General features: G+C 42.1%; 1 protein-coding gene across 2 annotated transcripts in view; it reads left to right on the forward strand.

Annotated features, from left to right (window-relative positions):
- Positions 1 to 24,833, forward strand: part of specc1la (sperm antigen with calponin homology and coiled-coil domains 1-like a) — a 36,670-nt gene extending 11,837 nt beyond the window's left edge. Inside the window, exons 4-17 of one of the 2 annotated variants that reach the window (XM_031302153.2) lie at positions 1,476 to 2,186; positions 4,103 to 5,049; positions 5,500 to 5,707; positions 6,030 to 6,103; positions 8,267 to 8,442; positions 9,837 to 9,988; positions 10,233 to 10,354; positions 11,094 to 11,184; positions 11,828 to 11,917; positions 12,023 to 12,179; positions 12,532 to 12,634; positions 17,495 to 17,611; positions 17,722 to 17,781; positions 21,166 to 24,833. In XM_031302153.2, the coding sequence (XP_031158013.1) occupies positions 1,476 to 2,186; positions 4,103 to 5,049; positions 5,500 to 5,707; positions 6,030 to 6,103; positions 8,267 to 8,442; positions 9,837 to 9,988; positions 10,233 to 10,354; positions 11,094 to 11,184; positions 11,828 to 11,917; positions 12,023 to 12,179; positions 12,532 to 12,634; positions 17,495 to 17,611; positions 17,722 to 17,781; positions 21,166 to 21,255 (3,098 nt within the window). In that variant the 3' untranslated portion in view covers positions 21,256 to 24,833. Of the gene's footprint in view, positions 1 to 1,475; positions 2,187 to 4,102; positions 5,050 to 5,499; positions 5,708 to 6,029; positions 6,104 to 8,266; positions 8,443 to 9,836; positions 10,001 to 10,232; positions 10,355 to 11,093; positions 11,185 to 11,827; positions 11,918 to 12,022; positions 12,180 to 12,531; positions 12,635 to 17,494; positions 17,612 to 17,721; positions 17,782 to 21,165 lie in introns of both variants that reach the window. The other variant, XM_031302152.2, reaches the window with a different exon arrangement.
- Positions 24,834 to 25,117: the final 284 nt, after the last annotated feature.

Below are 25,117 nucleotides of genomic sequence, written 5' to 3' on the forward strand. Positions count from 1 at the left end.
ATTCCCAGTAGTAATACTTTCAATGGTGGCTCTGTAAAAGTTCTTAAGTAATTGCAGAGGTAACCTAAAGTACTTCAGGCGTCTGAGGTGAAAAAGACGCTGGCGTGCCTTTCTCACCAGTGAATCAACATGTTTGGTCCAAGTCAGATCTTCAGAAATATGAACACCAAGATATTTAAAACTCTCTACCCTTTCCACCTGAGAGTCGTTGATCTGGAGTGGTTTGTAAACTTTCTGCTGATCACGGCTGAAATCTATAAACATCTCCTTAGTCTTGGTAACGTTTAGGAGTAGGTTGTTGTCTTGGCACCAGTTTGAAAGTCTGTCAAACTTGACAATGACGTTGGAGTCATGTACTGCCGTACAGTCATGTGTGTAAAGGGAATACAACAGTGGACTTAAAACACAGCCCTGTGGTGCTCCTGTGTTGAGGGTGAGGGATGAAGAGGTGTGGCTACCCACCCTCACCACCTGGGGTCTACCAGTCAAGAAATTGAAAATCCATTTGCACAGAGATGAATGCAGACCAAGATCTTCCAGCTTAGTGATGAGCGTAACAGGTTTGATTGTATTAAATGCCGGGCTGAAATCTATAAACAGCATTCGCACATAATTCCCTAATACAGTGTGCAGTATAAAATTAATGGCATCATCAGTAGATCTATTAGATCGATAGGCAAACTGTAGGGGATCTAGATTTTGGGGCAATGAGGAGCAAATGTAGTTTTTGACTAACCTCTCAAAGCACTACATAGCTATAGATGTCAGTGCAACAGGGTGGTAGTCATTCAGGCCGGGAGGATGGGAATTCTTTGGAACAGGAACAATTGTTGATCTTTTAAAACATGTTAGTACAGTCAACTGGGTTAAAGAGAGATTGAATATCTCTGTGAACACTGGAGCAAGTTGATCTGCGCAGGTTTTGAATACTCGTCCATGAACGCCGTCTGGACCTGCTGCCTTCCTGGTGTTCATGCTTTGTAATGCTCTCCGCACGTCATGCTCTGAAAGGGTGAGCGCAGTCTCCTGTATCGGCAGGATAGGATTCGATTTGTATTGTGATTCTAGAAGTATTGCGACTTGAAAGTATTGAGTATTGTGATTTTCTTTTCCTTTTTAACAAAAACAAAAGTTGAATAATCCACTTCTAGAGACAACATATTATGAGACATGTCTAATAGCTAATTGTTTTCTAAAAGGAATGCACATCAAATGTCAGTCAGTCAGTCTGACATTGAATTTCTGCTGTCGCTCTGGTTTGCCGGAAACGGATATGATGTAGTAGCCATCGGCGGTACCATATAAACAGAAAATATTAAGCTAAGTCATTGGTAAAAAATAAAAATAAAAATCGATTGTGGGGAAAAGAATCGACTTTTAAAAGTCACACAAAAAAATCACGATACATAAGATTTTTGAATTGTTTTTCCCACCCCTACTGAAAATGTAAAGATTACTTTATTCTCTCTCACCAGGTACTTCATCCAAGCGTACAACCTCTTCCATTTCCAAGGAGCCTAATTCGTCACGAGACCGTCTCCGGACATCCAGGACCTTAGCCAATAAGAAGCAGTTGGTATCAGGGACCACAGCGGGGGATGTAGCCTCAGGGAAGCGCTCTCGCAGCCAGATCCTGGCGGAGTCTGACGGCCGCATGAGCAAGTCTAAATCAGACGGCCAGATCAGCGATAAGGTGGCCCTGGAGACCAAAGTGAAAGACCTGTTGGGTTTGGCTAAAAGCAAAGATGTGGAGATCCTCCACCTTCGCAGTGAGCTGCGGGACATGAGGGCCCAGCTTGGCTTGGGAGGGAAGGAAGCAGTGCAGCAGGAAGAAGCTGCGGAGGTGGAGGAAGAAGAGGAGGAGGAGGAGGAGGAGAAGCCCCAGGTTTCAGCCATCACAGCGGCTGACGTGGAGTCCACGCTGATTCTCTTACAAGAGCAGAACCACACCATCAGGGAGGAGCTCAACCTGCTCAAGAGTGAGAACCGAATGCTGAAAGACCGGCTCAACGCGCTGGGCTTCTCTCTGGAGCAGAGGCTTGATGCCTCTGACAAGCCGTTCACCTACACCTCCCTGAGCCCGGACCTGACAGCAGGTAGCGGGCAGAGTGATGGCGGGGGAACAGGTACGCTGACGTCCTCGGTGGAAGGCTCTGCCCCGGGCTCCTTGGAGGATCTGCTCACAGGTAGGGGTGTTGTAATGATACATTGATGTGGATCGATCCATCGATTCAAAGATCCACGATCCAATATTATTGATGCAAAGTGAAAATATCGATACATAATGTCTGTAAAGTGCACCTTTATTTTAGATTCCCACTTCATATTTATTATTTTTATTAAAAATAATAATTGTTTTTATTTCAATGCCTGGAAGAGCTCAGTTATAAAACTGACAAACTTTTTTGACTTGATTTAAATGTTTAAAGGGGTGATAGAATGGTTATATAGGGTATTTCACACTGTTCCTTAAGGTCTCCTAATAGGGTTTGTAACATAGGTTGGGCTGAAAATGGCCTGGTTGCTGTTCTGTGAATATGGCCCTATTTGGAACAAGAGCTATTCTCCCAAATATGGTATGCTCATGAACATTAGATGAGCTGCGTCCTGATTGGTTGAGCGAAACACATACACATACATTGGAGAGGAGACAGCAGGTCTCATTTTTCAGACACTGCAATGTTATACATTGTTCGTCTGCTATTTCATTAATAAATTCACTTCTGAGACTTTTTTATGCGAGAAATCAACTATGTAAAGCTCAAATATGGGCCGTTTTACGAAAAATGTATGGCTAATTGCAAATTTGGTAAGACGTGTCGGACTTCAGGAACTCTGACGAGACAGCGGCACCCGTGGCGCTCCATACCCAGGGCAAAGTCACCGTTTCTGGGTTACTGGACTACCAAATGTATGAGAGAGAGAGAGAGAGAGAGAGAGAGAGAGAGAGAGAGAGAGAGAGGGAGAGAGAGAGAGAGAGAGAGAGAGAGAGAGAGAGAGAGAGAGAGAGAGAGAGAGAGAGAGAGAGAGAGAGAGAGAGAGAGAGAGAGAGAGAGAGAGAGGGAGAGAGAGAGAGAGAGAGAGAGAGAGAGAGAGAGATCACCCGCCATTAGCATTCCATTGAGTACCATTCACTTTGACAGCAAATAACGTTACATCTGATGCGTTTAAAGACTTTATTTGTCCATTGTTTATTTCTAAAGAAACACAACGATGTATAAAAGCCTCCATTACCTTGTATCTCACGTTATGGCTCCGTAGTAGACGTTTTTGTAAAAATAGGCTAACGATTGTGTCATAACCACACGACTTACTGTTGCATAGTAGAGGAATTACCGTATAGTACAGGAGAAGCTCGCAGGCAGTTTTGACTTACATTAGCTGTTTAATTACTAATGTTAACTAGCATTTTATTTAGCCATAATTAGCCTGTGCCTATGTTATATCCTTACATATACCTACGCTCTCTGTCTCTGCAAGATTCAGAATGATTGAGATTTCTCTTGGCACAGCTACCAGAAGACTTACAACTTTCAGACAAGTTGCTCACGTCACATTTACGTTGTCAAGCTCAGATGGAGGCTGTGCATTAACCCTCAGCCATCACCGGAAAAGTGCTTCTAATATCCTTCACTGGTCTCCGCCCCCATTGAGGAATTCTTTGTAATGACAACAAAACTGCTGCCGCATCCACATGACGCAAGCCTTCTGTAATAGCGCACCACCCCCACCCCTCCTCCACGCAGTTGGTTGTTACCAAGAGGACATAGGATTAAAAAAACATGGACACTTCAGAAGAAGTTATTATCTTTGCTAGATTTTCTGCACGCGAAAGTCGCTGGACGACACCATTTTCTGAACATACTGAGAAATACAGAGAGAGTTTGGTAGAGCTGATAGTCTTAATTAGCTTTGTATCAACTCATTTGGCAATGGCTTGAATGTAACAGACGCTCATTAATATGTGAAAAGTTATCAATCGCACGCCCCTGAATTAAATGGAATCAAGATCGTATTGTGACTTTAAGATATCAGTAAATATTGTATCGTGTCTCAATAATCAATATAATATCGTATGTGATTTACACACCCCTACTCACAGGACACCAGCACGGAGGCTCAGCAGACAACCTGGACAGTGAATCCAGTGAGGTCTACCAGGCCGTCACCTCCAGTGACGATGCTCTGGACGCCCCTTCTGGAGCTTCCTCGTCATCTGAATCGGAGTGCGCCCCCAGCAGGGAGCGCTCGCGGCGGGGCAGCAGCGGCAACGCCAGCGAGGTGTCAGTGGCCTGTCTGACGGAGCGCATCCACCAGATGGAGGAGAACCAGCACAGCACCGCCGAGGAGCTCCAGGCCACGCTACAGGAGCTGGCCGACCTGCAGCAAATCACCCAGGAGCTGAACGGAGAGAACGAGCGGCTGGGCGAAGAGAAGGTTATCCTCATGGACTCCCTGTGCCAGCAGAGCGACAAGCTGGAGCTGTACGGGCGACAGATTGAGTATCTGCGCTCTCTGCTGGACGATCATCACATATCGTACGGACTAGAGGAGGACATCAAGAGTGGCCGCTACTTGGAGCTGGAGCAGCGCTACGGAGAACTGGCAGACAACGCCCGCTTTGAGAGAGAACAGCTGCTGGGGGTTCAACAACACCTTTCCAACACACTGAAAATGGCCGAGCAGGACAACGCCGAGGCCCAAGAGATGATCAGAGCGCTAAAAGAGAGGAACCACCAGATGGAGCGCATCATGGAGTCCGAAAGACAGGGTCAGGCTGCCATGGGGGCCACACTCGAGGAGTACAAGGCAGCGGTGAGCAGTGACCAGGCGGAGCTGAGCCGCTGCAGAGCCCAGCTGGATCAGGAGAGGCACAGGGTTGCCGAGCTGTACTCTCTTCACACCGCAGGGGACAAAAACGACATCTGCCAACTGCTGGAAGGAGTGCATAAGGGGAAAGAAGAGGCGGAGGCCAAGGCGGCCAAGTTGCAGAAGGAGCTGGAACAAGCCCACAGTGAGCTCACTCGGCTGCAGGACTCTTTCAGTAAGGTTAGTTCAAACTTTTTTAGATTTTGAGATGTATAATCGGAGGTTATTACAGAGACATCAATTTCCTGAAGGAATAAAACAATAAATTGATGTGTTTGACCTAAAAAAAGTATTCTAGGCTGCAAGTAAGTGTTTTTGGGTCACCAAATGAGTTCCCGTTTATAGAGCAGAGCCAGATTTAAGCTTGAAAATGTCACATATTCAGCTGTCAGGTCTCCAGAGTCCACCTTTAGCAAGGCGTGGTACGCATTCCCTTTTATTACCTCGCCAACGTACCACTAGACAGAGGACAACTGTGTAGATATGTACTTAACACATACACACTGTACACAATATGTCTCCATAAATTACTGTATGACACTGCTGGTGCTTTGTTGCACATTAAGTCAGCTAATTACTTCATGGCTTGTTAATTAAATAAAGGATAGCCCTTTTCCTGTGTGCGTGCAGCTGGACAGGGAGTACAGAGACTTCCAGGAGCAGGTGCGGCAGCAGATGGCTGAGCAGGAGCGCGTGCAGGAGAAGCAGCGTGCGGAGCTGCAGGAGAAAGACACCGAGATCGCAGACATGAAGGAAACCATCTTCGAGCTGGAGGATGAGGTGGAGCAGCACCGAGCTCTCAAACTCCACGACAACCTCATCATCACAGACCTGGAGAGTAAGTGGGCTGGACAGAACAGTGTAAACTCATTGTAATGGTCAGACTTTGACTGGCTAGTAGGTTTATATACCCTCATGTTTATTTGAACAGGCTTAATAGCTCTGAATGTGTTCTTGTTTTGAAAGGGCAAAGCCTTGTCAGGCTTATCCTGGCAATGTAATCCCGACTGTGAAAACAAAACCAACATCTACTGTAATAAGATATCCATTACCATTATAATCCCATTATCAAGTGTTTGTCAAACTCTTAGTGTGAATCTTCAGGATAACTGTAGTAAAATATGGGCGTTAGACCAACATGTATTTACTTCCTATTTCAGACTCTCTGAAGAAGCTGCAGGACCAGAAGCACGACATGGAGAGAGAGATTAAGATTCTTCACCGCAGGCTGAGGGTAAGAATGCTGCAGGGGGGCAGTGAGCTATTTGAGGACCAGGACAGTCCGGGGTATACTAGGATCAAATAATATTTGCATACAGCTCTTTGTTACCTCCCCCAAGTAGGTAATGTTTTCGGTTTTTGTTTGTCCCGTTTGTCGGCAGGATTAGGGAAAAAACACTGAGCTGATTTTCATGAAACATGGTGGAAGAGTGTAGCATGGGCCAAGGAAGAACCCATTACATTTTAAAGCAGATTTGAATCATGGGGTGGATACACAATATATTTTTTACAAATATAAGCACCGCACAGAGCCCTGGTGCCGCTGCAAAATAGCCTCGGGAAGGAACTTGTTTTGGTAGAACATTCAAACATTCAAAAACATCCGCTTTCGTTGTGTTGGAATTTTAAATTCGGTGGATTTATGAGGACTATGGTTAACTGCTCCTCAGATCTCTGCAGGGTAAATCCAGACAGCTAGCTAGACTATCTGTCTAATCTGAGTTTTCTCTCGCATGACTATTTTGCAGCTGCTCTGTGCGGAGTTTAGCACCGCCCATGACGATTGTGATGGGTTTAAAGAAATGCCATTAAACCAGAGCACGTTTTCCTCCCATCTTCGAATGCTACGTGGAGTAGCCAGACCCTCCTTCAGCGCGCTTTGGAGGAGGGTCTGGCAAAGCGAGACTAGAGTGTCCTGCATGGGCTGGGACATGTTGTCCATCAGGGATGATAGCTTTGCCATCATTCTCCTTTCTCGCACCACCTCCACTGGTTCGAGAGGGCATCCCAGGACAGAGCTGGCCTTCTTAACCAGTCTGAGTCTCTTACTGTAGGCAGTAAGGGTGGGAATCACAGGGTACCTCGCGATACGATGCATGGCTTACGGTACTGATAATATCATGATACAGCAATTCTGCGATAATCATTATTTTGCTAGACAATCCTACAATGATAAATCCCGATATTGGTCTAACTACGAATACAAAATGCTCGTGAAAAAGTAAAGTGCAGGTTTTCTCTCTTTATTCACTGTAAGCCCAAACTGTTAGAAAACAGCACAATTCTGCAGCGCAAGTTTTTCAGTCTGTAAATTCAAATTACAGAACTAAAGAGCAGCTATGGGCCTAAACTTTGGACTTAAACATGGCTGGGACACCTGTTATTTTCCTCAAACTGCTGTCAGTCATCCTGTTGAAAACCTCTTCCTCTTTGGCTAGTTAACTTATGTTCAAGCTTCCCTCATTCATGTGTTGAGCGCCACCTTGAGGAGTCATAATGTAGCGACGCTGCGAGCAGGGAAATCTGTTAAGAGCGCCTTATTTTATTAAATAAAGATATAGATATTTGGCGCCAGCGTACCGATTCTCGTATCGCACAAAGGACATCTATATCTTACCGTTTCCTCCCCAGGGACTATGGATGAAAATGAGCTCATAGCTAACTCTGGTACTGCTAAAGAGCTGTGCATTGTCCCTGTCAAATAACTAAATAAATAAATCACAGAAATGAAGAAAAACAAACTAGATTCAGCCTTTTCTGGGTTCTTGCCCCCAAGTGGCCAAAACAAAATCATTAATTCTACTTAAATTGTAAGTAGTTGTTTGTTCAACAACTGTTCAACCTCCTTCCCTCTGGTAGGCGATACAGGGCACTGTTCGCCAAAACCAGCCGACACAGAGACAGTTTCTTTCCCCAAGTCACTCTGTTGAACACTCAGAAATAGCCCCCACCGTCATACTGAACAAAGTCAACCACCACTGTTCTGCTCATCTACCTCATGTGGATTTCAATCCTCTAATTACAATATTGTTATTAATATATTACCATTGCACTGATCTGCCTTGCACTGTACTCATATTTAAATCCTAAAATCTCAGTCTGTTGACTGATATTGCATTATTCCTTCCCTCTCTTTTGTATATTTTTTGTAAAATTGTAAATTCTATTGTATTGTTATACTGTACACTATTTGTTTTTATATTTACCGTCAACTCTGTTAAGTGTTGTACTTTGAGAGCAAAGATTACCGGAGTCAAATTCCTTGTTTGTCTATGCAAACCTGGCCAATAAAGCTGATTCTGATTCTGATTAAATGATCCAAAGCATCATTTAGCCTAAATAATGTTCCACTGTCTGCTGTTGTCTCACTGTGTGTGTGGTGTGTGTGTGTGCGCAGGAGGAGTCAATGGAGTGGCGTCAGTTCCAGGCCGATCTGCAGACAGCTGTTGTCATTGCTAATGACATCAAGTCCGAAGCACAGGAGGAGATCGGGGACCTGCGGCGCCGGCTGCAGGAAACCCAGGAGAAGAACGAGAAGCTGTGCAAGGAGCTGGACGAGGTTAAGAGCCGCAAGTAAGAGCTGCAGAGAGCCGTTTAGAAGAGCTGCAGTGGTCACGCTGACATCGTCTGTCATATGTTTGTAAACAAAACGAGGGTAGATTATAAAAAAAAAAAAATTTATTTGCTTATTTAAATTATAACTCTGGGTGCTCAGTAGCAGGATAGCATTCATTTATCGTTGAAGCCCACAGTTGAAAAATTGGTTTCACAGAACATATTATTTATTTTTAATGACAATTTCAGCATAAATGTCCCTACAACATGATATAAGCCCCTGAATAATACCTATTCTCAAATCATATTCACTCATTTTAAATGCACATAATATTCCTTCTCCATATATCCCTTATTCCAAAAAGACAATATTCCGACTTAGCTGTTTACCCGTTTACATGCAGCTGTGCAAAAGTTTTCCACCGGCGGCAGACTTGTTCGACTGTGTGAACACAGCCTCCGTATTTCGTTCCTTAAACCACCACCTTGAAAACGTGGGCGTTTCGATGTTTGTGCGTATCCTAAAAACCTGTTGATATCCAATTTTTTTCATAATTCATTCTTTTGAGCATGCGTATCGCAGCCCTGCAAACTGTTGACTAGTTGGTTTGTGTACAAAAACCATAGCAACACTGAACACACAGAGCTGACTGTAAGCTGTAAACAGGCAGGGGGCCGTAAACTGCAGCAAAACCCCCGATTGAGACGCGTATTCCAAATTCCAAAGAAAATGCTAAATTCGGAAAAAAGGCCTTTTTCTGAATATCCAAACGGAATATGATGTTGACCTGTATCTAATTCGGAATATTGTCATGTTTGGAATGATAGTTTTTTTTTTTTTTTTAACATATCTTTATTAAATTTCCTCGGGGCACATACAACATAAAGGAATACAGCTACTGAGTAAAGAATAAAGCCCTCCTTTTAGCCCACCCCTTAAAATAAACAACCAAGACAACAACAACAAAAAAAAAGTATAAAACAACTAAACAAAAACAAAAACACAGAAGGTTTGCACATTTGAGGCATACTCAACGTAATCAGTCAAATTGGGTTACTTAAGCTATTGTATGTCACCTGGAAATGTACTTCGAGATCTCAGACCATGCTAAACCATAGAGGCCACTCTGAAGGGTCCGTGCACCATCCTCCCCAATATAGTCCAAGAAGGGGTCCCAGATTTCAAAAAAGCGAAAAGGCATGTCTCTGAGCCAGAAGCTAATAGCTTCTAATGGGAGAAGTTCCAACACAGTCCGAGTCCATTGTAAAATCGTGGAAACAGAGTCCGAGATCCACAGAAGAAGAATGCATCTCCTTGCAAGAAATGATAGTTGAATATTAGTGTGCATGTAATGTAGAAATTGAGGAGCTTGTGAGTTTGCATACTGAGTAAAGCACTGTGTGTTTTCCAGGCAGGATGAGGAGAGAGGCAGAGTGTATAACTACATGAATGCAGTGGAGAGGGACCTAGCTGCTCTCAGGCAGGGGATGGGTCTCAGTCGGCGATCCTCCACCTCCTCAGAGCCCTCGCCCACCGTCAAAACACTCATCAAAAGCTTCGACAGTGCGTCACAAGGTGCCACACAATCACAATGTGGTCCACTTTCCTCACTTTTTAAAAAATTTTCCCTTTATCCACTTTCCTCACTTTTACACGTTGCTGCTGGTTTTAATAATAACATTTATACATAATATGTCTGTCCAAGGCTCTTGACACATTTCATGACATGAGGAGTGTATTTGGTTAGCCGTGCGGAGCAGGGCTGAACTCAGCTGCGTGTTTTGGTTCCTTTTCACTCTTAACTTAGGTCCACCTTCCAATGGCAGTGCCTCTGTGACTCCAACAGCCTCGGCTGCTCCGCTGCCACGCACCCCCCTCAGCCCCAGTCCCATGAAGACGCCGCCAGCAGCTGCCGTTTCACCCATACAGGTACAGGAGGAAAGGCTTCGGATGAATATGTTTCTGTGGTGTTACCTTACCAGTTCACTTTTGTAGTGATCCGTTAGTAAAAGATCTTTATTGACCACAACATGAAATGTAGTCTTTGACTTCATTAAAAACCACGCAAGGCAATTGATGAGGATAGACATTGGAAAATGTACTATCAACAAACAACATGATTTAAAAAGACATGAATGCATGAGGCGCAGTGGTATGACACGTGCCTTTGGTGTGGGAGACCTGGGTTCGATTCCCACTGCGATACATCAGCCAATGTGTCCCTGAGCAAGACACTTAACCCCTAGTTTCTCCAGAGGCGCGCGACCTCTGACATATATAGCAATTGTAAGTCGCTTTGGATAAAAGCGTCAGCTAAATGTCATGTCATGTCATGTCATATGTCACTGTAAAAAGAAAAAACTTATTCTTTATGTTTAGGATAATTGCATTGCATAACTACATTATTAAGATGATGCAATGGGTTGTTATTATCTTAGTTTAAGATGTAGGAGAATTTCCTCAACCAAATAAAGGAACACTCAATCCCTCAGTTTTTCTGAAAACTGCAAAAAAATTCAAAATTTGGAGATACCTGGTTTTCTTTGGAGAGCAACAACTTATTTTGCTATTAAGAAGTGTTGTGTTTATATAGTTAGGATTGCAGTCCTCTTAACTAAGACCACTCACAGGATTTGTAACAGAAAGCTGTTATTTTTTGCCGTTTCAGAGACACTCCATATCTGGCTCGATGTCAGCAGCTAAGCCGCTTTCCTCCCTGAGTGATAAGAGGCCCAGCTACACAGACATCACCATGCCAGGTGAGGCAGCTGCCCCAGGGATCACTTCAATACACTCCATATGTTGTATTAATAAGGACAGTTTCCTTATTTTAGAACTGTAATTCCCATAAATGTTAGTATAAATGTGTAAAGGGGCAAAATAATGTACTGTTAAATATGGGTCACACACAGGAAATGCCAGAGTCCTTCGTCCTCTGCTATACCTCCGATCCAGTAAACTAACGATTAACAGGCATGGGCCTCCCCTCTCTCATGGGAAATAACATGACGGCTTTTCCCCAGAAGCCTGGAGTTGGGAGTTAGCAGGTTGACTGTATGTTGACTTCATGTTCTAGTTAATCAAAACACTAAGAGTGGATGATAAGAGGGAATGACGAACCACCACGTAGTGTAGCATTTCCCACAGTTTCATTCTCACCAGAAATGAGTTCAAGTGTTTTATGTGAACGTGCAGACTTGGCCATAGCCTCCAATGTTCCATTTATTTTTCTCTGATTTATTGTTTTCTTGCTGAGCGAAGCAGCCACGTTCGTCCGGTATTCCCTGAGCTCAGAGAGGCTGGAATGTGGCTCTTTGCTGACCCTGTTGTCTAATTTCAGAGGAAGCCCCTTATAGAAACACTCGCGCAATATGTGATGTAAATACTGTGATGTATCCACAGCTGAGCACCTTCTCAGGGGAACCTCGGCTAGCCGGCCTGCGGCTGTCCTCCAGAGGGTCTCCAACATGGACTCCACCAAGGCAATCTCAGGTTAGAGATGCTAGCTAAACTTATATGAACTCGTTTAAAACTCACTCAGTCGTTAGTTTAGTTAAAAAAAAAAAGGTCTATAATTGTGTCCCCCATCCTGAGCAGTGTCCCGCCGGAGCAGTGAGGAGATAAAGAGGGACATGTCTGCCCCAGATGCCTCCTCAACCTCCCTGATGGCTATGAGTGCTGCCTCCTCCCCGCTCTCCCTGTCTTCCTCCTCCCCAACCGCCTCCGTCACCCCCACAACACGCAGCCGTCTAAGGTACCACTTTCTGGGGCACCGACTCGCCTGCATGTTGTACTGATATGGTATAACTGGGTTGCGTTATTTGCCTGTAATTCCAGCAAATGTGCTCAAGCTGCCCGTTTACAGTCAGTGTCTCTGTTTTGCATTCTCGTCAGTGATTGTAATCTGTCAGTTGCCTGTGTGACCTCTCCTCATCACACCCTAGCTGTGATTGGTTTCCATACGAAACATACAGCCCATGACAGCTTTCCTAGCTCACTAAGCAAACATGCTTACCATGCAACCGGTTCACCTCACTGACATGGTAAATCTTTTAAGACTGTGGCAGCATGTTTGCTTACATGTCTCTCCTGTGTGTCTGTTACAGAGAAGAGAGAAAGGACCCGCTGTCAGCACTGGCTAGAGAGTATGGAGGCTCCAAGAGAAATGCTTTGCTAAAGTGGTGCCAGAAGAAGACTGAGGGTTATCAGGTGGGTCTCTGGAAGGTACCAGCTAGGGGTTATCGTTATCGCAATATTATATCGAAAGTGTCGCAATAAGTATGCAATCTTTCGTTTATTTTGTGGAGCGCTGCGTCCCGTCCGTTGGCTGTGTGGTTTAGTTGTGTTCGATTTAGAGCCCGCTTGAAACGCTATAATGATCCTGTTTCATTGGCCAGTTACCGTGCCACTTGCACATGTTAGTACACGTCAGCGCACAGGTCCACTACGTGACAACCCCTATGGAGCGTACCACGTGTGTGCATATTTCGACAGAGTGACAGTGTAAGTGAAGAAATTGATAGAGACAACAAAATGGAACGAATCAGAGAAGCGAAAGAAAAGTTGTGTCCTGTTCTCTTTATTTATTTTATACTGTCCAACCAGTAAAACATGTCCTGTTCTGTAGACATGGTCGACATGTTGTACCAGTCCAATATGACATATGTCAGTTGAAATAAACCTTGTGTTGTAAGAAAACTTGTTTAATTTATTAAGAATCTATTTTGATGCGTTTTCACGTAACTTTTGTAATTTGACATATGTTTAAAAATATCAATTAATATCGATATCGCAATATTCATAATCGATATCGCAATATCACATTTTGTCAATATGGTGCAACCCTAGTACCAGCTGATCTGATCGCACATGATGAAGTGTCTATAACTATAACTCTTTTCCAGTGGCTTAGGCACTAAATAACAAACATAGTTAAAAGAGAAATATACAACAAGTAGATCTGGCCAGGCAATCTGATTGGTCAACTAGACATTTAGAACGTCCGCAAATCACACAGTCTATGGATAGCACACCATACGCCTCACTTAAATATTACTCAGCCATTTCCATGACATTCCAGAGTTAATCAAAAACTATTTTTGAAATATTTTTATTCATGAAAATATATCATGAATGAGTGGGACACACAGAAGCTCTCCAAAATATTTATATGAAGTGATTCATGGGATTAAATGACAACGCTCTGGAGTTAACATATTGGAAATGTTTGGATGACATCAGCTGTGCCGTTGACATGGCGCTATGTTAAAAATAGCCTACATGTGAATTTTGCGGATGTATAGCAGTTAAATCGGTCTAAGGAAAAATATTTTTATATACAGTCTATAGGCTGATGAAACAGGGAGGGACTAGAAATCATCTCTGTTGCTTTTTTTTTGATTTTGAGAGCAAATTGCCCCACAATATGAATACAGTTTGATTGTATCTTTTATATTGTACTGTTGTATGTATAATAGCAATTTTACTCGAGAGTGATGCTAACAGAGCCTCAGTCCTAGCCGCATCATTGCCATGCCAATAATGAATCACACCCTCTCGTGTTATATTGCTTAACTAAAATCGATTTTACACATTACAGTCTGTTTATAGGTGTTGGAGAGTACTACTGCATATTATGTGAAAACCGTTTGTATAATGCCTTATGTGGCTCCAGAGGGAGCTGAGTGAAATCTGATAAATTAATGTAAAAAGTGACGTCACTAGAGTAAGTGTTGGTTGGGTCTGAAGGATCAAAGGATGTTATGATAAAGTAAATAAGAAAAAGGTCATTGACTCCTTCATGGCGAGACGGAGTTCCCTGCATTAAAATATGGCGATACAAATATGTATTTTGTGGCGTCCAAAGCCAAGATGTGCTGATGTTTTGTAAAGGCGAAGATAACTAAAGCAGCCTCTGGAGAGCTACACAAACAGTCAGCAGCACAGTTGGACAGCACCATTTCTCCTTCCACTGCCTTATTAGTTTTATGATAGACTTATTTATAGAGATGCACCGATTGACTGGCTGGTGACTGGAATTGGCCGATTTTCACGTGATCGGCCATGACCGGCGACCGGCTGGTCAGTCTGACATATGACGATTTTATGCCGGTCAAATGCACTTGGGCGCCGCATGATTAACATCGCGCAACATCAGCATCACACGTGCACACGCAGGGTTTCCGCTATATGCATGTAGCAGCGGGGCACCGCCACTCCTTCAGCTGTTTATGAACTGTCATAAAGTCGTAATTAAACACGGCTCTGCAGAGCCGTCTGGTATACTGATCTCAGGCGAACGGTCAGCCGCTCTCTCTCCCCTCTGAGGCTGAACAACTGGAACATGAAAACCACACTCACGCGGGTCCCATGAAATATGACAGCTACAGTTTATCGGAAAATAGAATTTAATTTGATAAATGTACTGTTTATCAGACCCCAACGGTATTGTTCATATTTATGCACAATGAAAAATAAAGGAACTACACGCTGTTTTCAGGTAACGTTACTGTTGACGTTCAAACAGTGAGCGCTTGTTTAGCCTGGCTGGACATGTGGCAGATGAGAGAAGAAACCGACTATCTGGTGAAAAAGCAGAAATGCTTCTGTTTGCGAAGAAAAACTTGCCATTGATGTACAAGTGATTGCAATAGGTGGGTGTGTGTGTGTGTGTGTGTGTGTGTGTGTGTGTGTGTGTGTGTGTTTTGAGAAATATCTTTATACTGCAAAGCTATATTTATTTTATTATTGCCATTACTTGTTTTCCTGTTTTCATACGGAAGTTTAGTTTGCTAAATATATCACATTTGTTTAGTTGGATATTGGATGTGAAAAGAAGGAAATGGTTGTTCCATAATATTGCACTTTAGATGTGTGTGAATTTCCCACACCAGGAGTAATTTATATAGTTCTATTTTATAGCGATCGAATTTCCTATGTTCTATGCAAAATGTAAAATGTTCTATAAAAGAAAAGATAGAAAATAAATATTTGTGTGTGCTGTAAAGTGGTTCGAAAAAATGAAATCGGAATCGGCTAAAATCGGTATCGGCAGGTCAAACTCAGTGAGAAATCGGAATCGGCCTAAAAAAATTTGTAATCGGTGCATCTCTACTTATTTATCTTGTACTACATTTCTGAACTTGATTATGTCTGTTTGGGTGCTTAGTTTAAAGCTATAGTGCGTAGTTTCTGTCTCCCCCATGAGGAATTCTAAGTAACTACTCAATTCTGTCGGTTCATCCACATGATACAAACCTTCCGTGATCGCGCTTCACCCCCACCTCTCCTCCACGCAGTTGCTACATAGCCAAGGAGGACACGGAGGATTAAAAAAAAATGATGGACTCTTCAGAGAGGAGCTGATAGTCTTTATTAGCTTTGTAGCAACTCATTTGGCAATGGCTTGAATGTAACAGACGTTCATTAATATAAAAATGTTAATTAATGAATTTTGCAAAATATGAAAAGGATGTGAACTTATTCATTTATAGTAATCAGAGCTGATTGTTATTATTTTTGCTATTAGACAGTAGCCAGTAGTCAGTACATGCTAATCATTTTATGACTGGACAGTGAGAAAATAGGATTGCTGAACCCTGTCTGCTGAACTGTCCCTGAGCAAGCACGGCATATGTAGCAGCTCGATGAGCTCTGACTATGACAAAGTGCATCACAGTTATAATCCTTAAGATTTCACTCCTGGTTGATTTGGTGACTCCTGTGGTTACTGGTGGTAACAGCAAGTACAGTTTAATACTACGGTTCCCAGAATTCTGGAGGCAGCAAATTTAGCACAAGTACAAAAGGTAAATACTTTAAAGGACTATTGCATACAAATGCCAACCACAAGTAGTGTCATAAACAGGGATTGAGATCATGAAAATCTTCAGGATTATAACTTGGACTCTTTTGAGTCAAGGTGTCCCGTTCCTTTAGGGCTGCAACTTACGATTATTTTTATTGTCAATTAATCTGTTGATTATTTTCTCGATTCATCGATTAGTTGTTGTTAGTCTATAAAATGTCAGAAAATGGTCAAAAAAGTCGATCAGTGCTTTCCAAAGCCCAAGATGACGGCCTCAAGTGTCTTGTTATGTCCACAACTCAAATATATTCAGTTAACCGTCATAGAGGAGTAAAGAAACTAGAAAATATTCACATTGAAGAAGCTGGAATCCAAGAATTTTTATAATTATTACATTTTTAATAGTTAATCGACTAATGTTCGCAGCTTTACTTTCCTTGTCTTTCTTTTCAGTCTAATGTGGTGGTGTTGTTGTGGATACATAGCACCGTGGCAACTGCTCTCTCCTTGTAGGTCTTATTTGTTGATGGCAGTGACTCAGACGGTTGACTTGAATCCAAGAACGCCTGTCTAAACGCGTGCAGAGAGGTTAAATGTCAAAGCATTGGCCTAGAAGTGACTGGGCTTAAAATGACAATCAACAGGTGTGTCAAGAATCACTTGCCATATTGAAGTGATGTTTACCCCTTTTTAACAGATGTAGCTTATGGTTACCATGACACCTTAGGTCCTCTACAGGAAGTGTGCAACATTTAACACATCCTGCGAGTTACCCACCTGACGAAAACATGAGGCTTTCTCTGAATCATTTTGTACTATTCAGATTATAGCTGTGACACGTGAGCATCTAGTTACATATAACCTTAGTGGTTGTTTGGAATCACAGATTTACAGCCCCTGCAAATGTCAGATAGCGGTTGATGGTGGAAAAGATGATAAATGTGATATGGATGAGCAATGTTGACAACTCGTATAAAATCCCACAAATGTCATCAGATCAGGCCTGCTGTTCTCTGCGGTTAAATCATTTTAAATGGTTCCATGACAACTGAATTTATTGTGATCATATTATTGTTGAAAGCTGTAATGCACAGTGTGCTGGCACTGACATTCATGACCTGGGATAAAATGTTGTACCCTCTTAGCTCAGATAAGGCCAGAAATTGGTTTTCCATTGATTTTTTTTGTTGTTGTTGTCCTGGACTGTAAATGCTCTGTTGAGTTAAATCAGAGTTGAAGTGCATTGTTGCTTTGTTTTTCAGAACATTGATATCACAAACTTCAGCAGCAGCTGGAATGATGGCCTGGCCTTCTGCGCCGTGCTTCACACCTACCTGCCTGCACACATCCCCTACCAGGAGCTCACCAGCCAGGAGAAGGCAAGTAGAGCTCCGGGGAAAGCCCCGACCTTTAAGCCATCATCACTCTATCATTACCGTAGTTAGACATGGTATTTCACAGTGTGACTTTGACTCTCTTCTTTTCTCAGAGAAGAAACTTCACCTTAGCTTTCCAGGCTGCAGAGAGCGTGGGCATCAAATGCACTTTGGTAAGCTTTAAATCAATATGAAATGACTTTATTAAAATAAATTAGGGCTCTCAAAATTAACGCGTTAATAACCAGTTAACGCAATTTCCTTTTAACGCGGGGCGGAACAAGAGGGGTTAATACATCCATAAACTGGAGTGGATGGCTAGCAGAAACAAAGTTCCTTGAGCAGAAAGTAATATAATAAATAAAAGGTTATTTTGAAGGGCAGTGGTTGAGTTTCAAATTCCTTCCGGATGGTTCTCTCGACAAGACTAAAGTTATTTGCATGTACCGTCGATGTGATCTGAGTTACCACCGGAGTACGTTGAGACTGAAATACCACTTGAGCATTAAAAACTTTAAAAAAAAAAACCTTTTAAGGTACATTTAGAAAGGATAAAAAAAATTGTGAATAATTGCAAGTTAAGTAGGACTCTCATGCGATTAATTGTGATTAAAAATTTTAATCGATTGACAGCCCTAAAATAAATATATACCAAAATAGGGTTAGGGTTAGGGTCATGTGCTTGTCCCCTATATTTTATCTTGACGCTGTAGTTATTATTTTTTCCATTCTATTCTGACATGCTCCCCTAGCTCATACAGTAATATAAATACATTTCAACCACCTACATTGCTCTAATCATTTACCAGGGATGAACCACAGTATGTTCTGCAGATGTACAGTGTGTCGTCTATAGTTCTGCTTTTAATCTCATAAACCTCACTCAACTGTGTGTATAAAATGATGCTCAAAACATTGAGAATATTTCCATTTGATGGAAACGCTCAGCCAAAAACCCCACAGAATCTTGAGTTTGAATACACAGTATGTCACTCAATGTGGACATTATATAGCCTCAATGAAGACTTGGAACAAGTTGATACAAAAAAAATATATGATACTGTCAGACAGTGTGGAATAAAAATTATTTCCCCAATTTTAAATCTATTCAGCAGGGAAATGCGCTTATTCGCTTTCTTGTTGAGAGCAAGGTTATTATAGTTATGCATTTTTCATTGGTTTTTATTTTTATTTCGTTTTGACTTTTTGTTTTCAAATTCAGTTTAGTTTTAATTAGTGGGTTTGCTAGTTTAGTTTATTTTTGATTTTTTGAAAATGCTTAGTTTTAGTTTAGTTTTTATTAGTCTTAGTCTTTTTTTGTAATATGGGTTATTTGTCAGGATTCAAAAAGGTCAGAAAAAGTATTGTGTAATAATAACTCAACAAAAACATCATACAATTTTAGAAATATGTATTCACAATGTATTCAACAATAACACCAGTACAAACAATGTACATATGATGATGATGAGCACAGATATGTAAACAGTCTACACAAGACGCCGCAGTAAGTGTAAAATGTGTAAGTGACGTGTTCCAGGAAAAAAACTAAATAGCAACAGACTAAAGAAGACATAAATCAACAGGTGTTTTGAACTTTGGTCGAGTAAAGTGGCGAACTTTTTCAAGTCAATCAACTTTAGTCAATCGTATTAATTAACCCACCCTTCCCCCCGCTTTTGGTGTTCCTGCGTATTTACTAACCAGCATCTGTCGGGTCGCCGGTGAAAGCCTTCCTATAGTGTTCATGCCCGTAACGTTACTGGGCTTAGCTTCTGTTTCGGGGAAAGGGGGCTTTGCTTTCTCCTTTACCTTGTTAAAGTAAGCTAGGTTAGCCTCCTTGTGTGCGCTTCTCAAATGTAGGCTACTTTCAAATTCGTGGGATTTTCCTCTGTAATAAATTGTCCACATATTTTACCACCTTCCACTGCAAGGCACTTGCTTTTATCTGCCACAGTCATAATCAAATAGGACTCTGCCGCTTTCTTCCGACTTTCGGTACCGCCATGATGCCAGGCGAGAGGCACGGACATGTTGTGTTCAATTTGACATGGAATGTCAGAATTTCTGGGTTCCCAGTCGGAAACTATGCATGTCTACGGGAAATGTCATGGTCGGAAAGATATAAGGTTATTTGCTCAATGAAAGACATCAACAAAGACGAAAACAAAGGACATTTACTCGATAATTTTATTTTATTTTAGTTAGTTTTGCAAACAGACATTACAGTTTTAGTTTAGTTATGTTTAGTTAGTTTAGTTACGTTTTTGTTTTTATTTCAGTTAACAACAATGTTTTTTCCCACCTAGTTTTCATTATTTTGTTCATTTTTGTTAACGATTGGTTACCTTGGTTGAGAGTCAGATTGATACAACTCCCATTTCTGTACGGTAAAGGGAGCCATGTGATGGTTAGCTTAGCTTAGCATTAAGACTGGGAACAGGGAAACAGCTAGCTTGTCTCTGTGCAAAGTAAAGGTAACAAAATTCACTTTCACAACAGCAGTACAAAAACTAGCGCTGTGACTTCCTGGAGCCTCCGCTGGTTGCCTGGCAATCTCACGGCAACAACAGGTCTCCGAAAGTCATTCGGCCAAGAAATAGTCCAGCACATAACTCTGCCTTGTAATAGACAATTTTGTTAGTTTGACAAAAAAAACATGACTCAAGGTTCACTAACTAGAGCCCCTTTCACACATGCACTGCAAACCTGAACTTATCTAGGAGGAGGAGGAGCTGTATGTGAGAACGCAAATTTCTGAATCAGTTGGATCGGATATCAGGCGGTCTTTACCCTGCTAGCTACTTAGTACAAAGTCTGTGTAACATCCGATAGAGCCCAACGTGGGAGAATTTACAGCAAGCGATGGGGCGTGTTGATGACGTTTCTGTCGGCTTGTGCAAAACTGGAAGAAAATAAACATCCAAGGGAAAAGAAGAAGGGTGATTTACACAAAGATAGCAACGAGAATGTCTAACTAGAGAGACAACAAGATTCGGGAACTTCTGTTTATAAGGTCCGACGCCGAAATTGTCTGACAAATTCAAGGAACGGCAAGAGACTTGTCTTTTATGACCAAATTACGAACCGGCTCTGCGACGCAGTGTAATCCGTGTCATAATCCGTCTGCTGCACGCTCCACCCAGGCGCTACCCCTCGTCTAAACCAGACAGAGTATTTCCAGTAAGTGAGATCGTGTCTGACACGGACAATCTCCTGTTGTGTGCTACATGTGTGAAAGGGAAACTCCGGACCATGTCGGGACATGATTCCTCAGACATTGTCCTTAGTCGAGCTTTGAGCCTCAACTTGAGTCCATCAGTGGGCGGAGTTTACTCCATTAGATAGTAGTAGTTATTATGGGGCTCGTTCCATTGTTGCCATGTACATTCCCCAAATTAATTATAAATGATCTTGTTGAATTAAGAATGGGTGAATTGTACTATGTATTATTGTTGTTGTTTTTTTTATCTAGAAAATACAGTGTGTTTTAGTGGGACAGAAGTCTTCAGTTTAGCAGTTTTTTCCCTCCTTAACTGTCTCTTTCTCTCTTCCAGGATATAAATGAGATGGTGCACACAGAGAGGCCAGACTGGCAAAGTGTCATGACTTATGTCACAGCCATATACAAGTACTTTGAGACCTGACTCCATCTTCTCAGCCACTCTGCTCCTGCAGCGCAATCAGATCCACGCCAGCCCTCCTGAGCACCGAGCAACCTCTCAACCCCACGGGCTGCTGTTATACCTCATTGACCCCCTTCACCACAGCAACACCAAGTCATGCTGCATTTCGGCCCTCAGTATTTAACAACGCTAAAGGCAGACCAGAACCTCAGTGGACTCACACACTGCTACTCCATCCTTCCACTGCAGCGTAGAAGTTGCTTTGGGTAGAGTTGTAGTCTAAGGGCTCGCCTGTACTGTTACACTAGTAAGCCATGAAAAGCAACTGTGGCCAAAGCCTGGTGAACCAAGTACGAACTGACCAGCGGTGGACTCCCGAAGATCATCTTTGCCTTCAGTTCACATCTGAAGGAGCAGCATGGAAAAGAAACTCGGTGTCTCAGTGCCTTCTACCTGGCTTTACTTGGCAGATAATGTTCCTTCACCGCTAACCCAGTTTCCAGGGTGTTAAAGGGGGAATTTCCTGCAAATCTGACTTTCACCGTGCTACTTTACAAGAGGAGTCATTTTCATAAACAGTCCCAATGTTTTTTTTCTTTTGTTGGTTGTGAATATTGTGTGGACGCTTCTACAGAATAACAACGCAAAAGTCAGCGTTGTTGGAATTCCCCCACAACCCTAATAATTCCCTTTGAAAAGAAATTCAGACGGACACAGCCTTTTTTGACAAAGTCTTCCAGACAGTTACAGTTTGATACCGATTCTTCTCTTTCAATGGATAAAGTGCCTCTGTGAATTTTGAAACAGGAGACCAGGATATGAGGTCCCTCTACGGAGGCAGTGTCTTTTCACTGCAGTTTGTGAAGCTGAAGATTTAGAGGAGTTGTTGCCAAATATGTTTCAGAGCCTTCTGATTGTCGATTTCTGACTTGTTGGTCTTCAGGACAGAGTGATGCTGCAGACAGCTACTACAACAGCATTGGATCATCATGCCTGACTGAAATATGCTACGTTCTACAACACTACTACACATTTTGTTAAGCAGCACTAACACACTCTTATGATGGTTTTTCACTAAAAGATTCCTGAAGGTTGACTAATGTTCAGTTGATGTGTATGGAGTTGAACGCTAACGTGAGTGTTTGCATTTTGTAGGCCTGCATTTGCCATCTTGCACTTAGACTTCTTTCATTAGGCACATACAGCACACGGCATAATTTCATCATAACCAAAATATGAGTAGTATTTAGTCTTTAGATATGTTTTGATTGACATTTAAGTTTTGTTTAGATCAGAGAGCCTCAAACGTTATCAGCCTGATGGTCTAATTAGACATTAGAAAAGTAGTCTCTCACCATGGCCTTCATGTTGGCGAAATGTGCTCTAGTTTTGGAAACTAGCAGAATTAGATTCATAGGTAAAGACGCACTTTTTCTGGTCAATTCATCGTCTCATTAAAGGAATAGTTTGACATTTTGGGAAACTTCACTGTTTTGCAGAAAGTTAGAAAAGAATTTTAAGAAATGAGATTGGTATCTCAACACTCGGCAAGAAAGCAAACAATTGTGTTTCCCAAAATGTCAAACTATTCCTTTAACAACAGCAAACGTTGCAAAACCATGATATTTAGCACAAAATACGCGCAAGTGATCGGACAATTCATTGTGCCACTGACTTATTGTTTGTGTTAATACTAATGCTGTGTTAGACAGGTAGTTTTTGAAATTCCTAGTACGACTAACCGTCACTATAGAGATACGTTGTGGCACACAGTCATTTAATTTGTGTGATTTTAGTCAGCAGCATTAATTAAACCTTTAAGTCTCTCTATTTAGTATTTATAAGCAGTATACAAGCCTTTAATAAATGGTTTATAACACACTGTAATGTAGTTGTAAGCAGCTTTAAGGACATGTTTAAAAGTGTATTAATGTGTAGTGTTTGTCAGCAATTATAAATAAAAATAAGACTTATTTTATATTATTACAACACTGTCACTATATTGCCATTCATTATCTGTTAAAACAGCAGCCTCCACTTATGGGTGTCCACAGGAGTTAAAGTTGTGGACAAATACATCTGCTTACTACATTATAGTGAATTATAAACCATTTATTAAATGTGTACATGCTGCCTTAAAATGCTAAATAGGGTGATTTAAAGTAAAGAGTTAGCATGTAATGCTGTCTGACTGCTGTGTGTTTATCATGCCTCAACATACCAAGTTCATTCTATTTATTCGCATGGTTTCCAATCATTCATTGTAGTGAGTATTTGTGTGTCTAAAGTGTATAGGAATCTACTACACATACAGTAAGTAGCTGCACTGAGATAAGCTTTTTGTATTCCGCACTAACTTCCTGCCTTAACAGATGAGCTGCGGCTTCTGCATGCGAAACCGCGGTTATCTTTGCCCACCAGGCACACGTCGTCGCAGGGTGGAAACATTTTCTAAAACAAGATCCTTCTTGTTTGTGCCTCTTGAGGAACACTGCTAGTGAGTGATGGCCATAAACCGTGTCTGGTAAAGGTGGCTGCACACGGTTTTGATTTGGAACAGATGAAGCTGCCAGCTGGCATCAATAGCAACATCAGAAACGACATTTCTGTCTCGATTTAGAAGCACATCCTGCCGTGCCATTTGCCAAGCCACATCATTACAATGTGTCCAGCTGCATTAGACAAGACATTCAATGATTTAATGTTAGCACAAGAGCCTGCAACAATGACCGTTTCTTTTTTGTGTGCAAGAGAGAGTGTGTGTGAGTGAGTTATTTAATGACATTTGAAAGCATTGGCTCTCTGTTGATAGGGTTTTGTGATGCCATGATGCTGAGGATTTTCAGCCAACAGTTTCATTGTGTTCTGCCTGGTTCCACCGCTGGCCCGCGGGTTTTATTGCTCCCGACAGGAACGTCTGAGAGCTACAGAAAGATTTGAAGCCTCTCCATCCTGGAAGTGGAATGTGTTTTTGATCACGCTTTAGTGATCCTGGGACTTTACGAGGTCCAGCGTGTGCTGATGTGGAGTGATTGATGAACACGAGGAGAGACCAAACGGCTGGCAAAAGCTAGGAAGCACATTCCACCTCCTCATGATACAGCCGCGAGGGACACGTTACACTGTTTAGGGCTGGAGATGATGCCCTTTAAGTGTGTAGCTTTACCACAACCAGCAACGCTAATGTGAACAGTGCATCATGTCTTTATTGGGTCCACTTCATCACAATACATTCATTTTTTTCTTTGTGTTTACTTGAAAATGCTCTGAGAATTCCACTGAACCTACTTTAGTTTGTCTTTTTGTTTCCATGTTGCCTTTTATTTTTACACTCCATGCCAAATTTTGTTTTTGGTGCGATTAATTTTTTTCCTGATCACACACATGCAGTGCTGAAATGGTCCCTTGGCAAAGTTAAAGCTGTGTGTGTGTGTGTGTGTGTGTGTGTGTGTGTGTGTGTGTGTGTGTGTGTGTGTGTGTGTGTGTGTGTGTGTGTGTGCGCGCGCGCGCGTGCGTGTGTGAGAAACTAAGCTACAGTATTAAGTGCACACTACGATGATAATCAGTTGTAATTAAAAAATAAAAGACAATTGAAACAGCCTTGTTATTTGTTGTCACTGTCTTAGCAAGTGGTTTTAAATTGACCTGAGGGTCAGAAATATCCAAAACGTTACATTTCCAGTCGACTCACAGTAATTATTTTTTACCTTTTATTTATTCAGGGAAGGTTCTTTGAGAGGAAACCTCTCTTTTGCAGGAACGTCCTGATCACGTTCCCACAGTTTCACACATTCCCACCTGGAAGCTGGCCAATACAACCACTGTCTGATCAGTGGTGGAAATGAGGGAGGGGCAAGTGCTGCTCTTTTACTTCCCACACCCA

The sequence above is a fragment of the Sander lucioperca genome, chromosome 2 (genome assembly GCF_008315115.2).
Source record: "Sander lucioperca isolate FBNREF2018 chromosome 2, SLUC_FBN_1.2, whole genome shotgun sequence".
NCBI lineage: Eukaryota > Metazoa > Chordata > Actinopteri > Perciformes > Percidae > Sander > Sander lucioperca.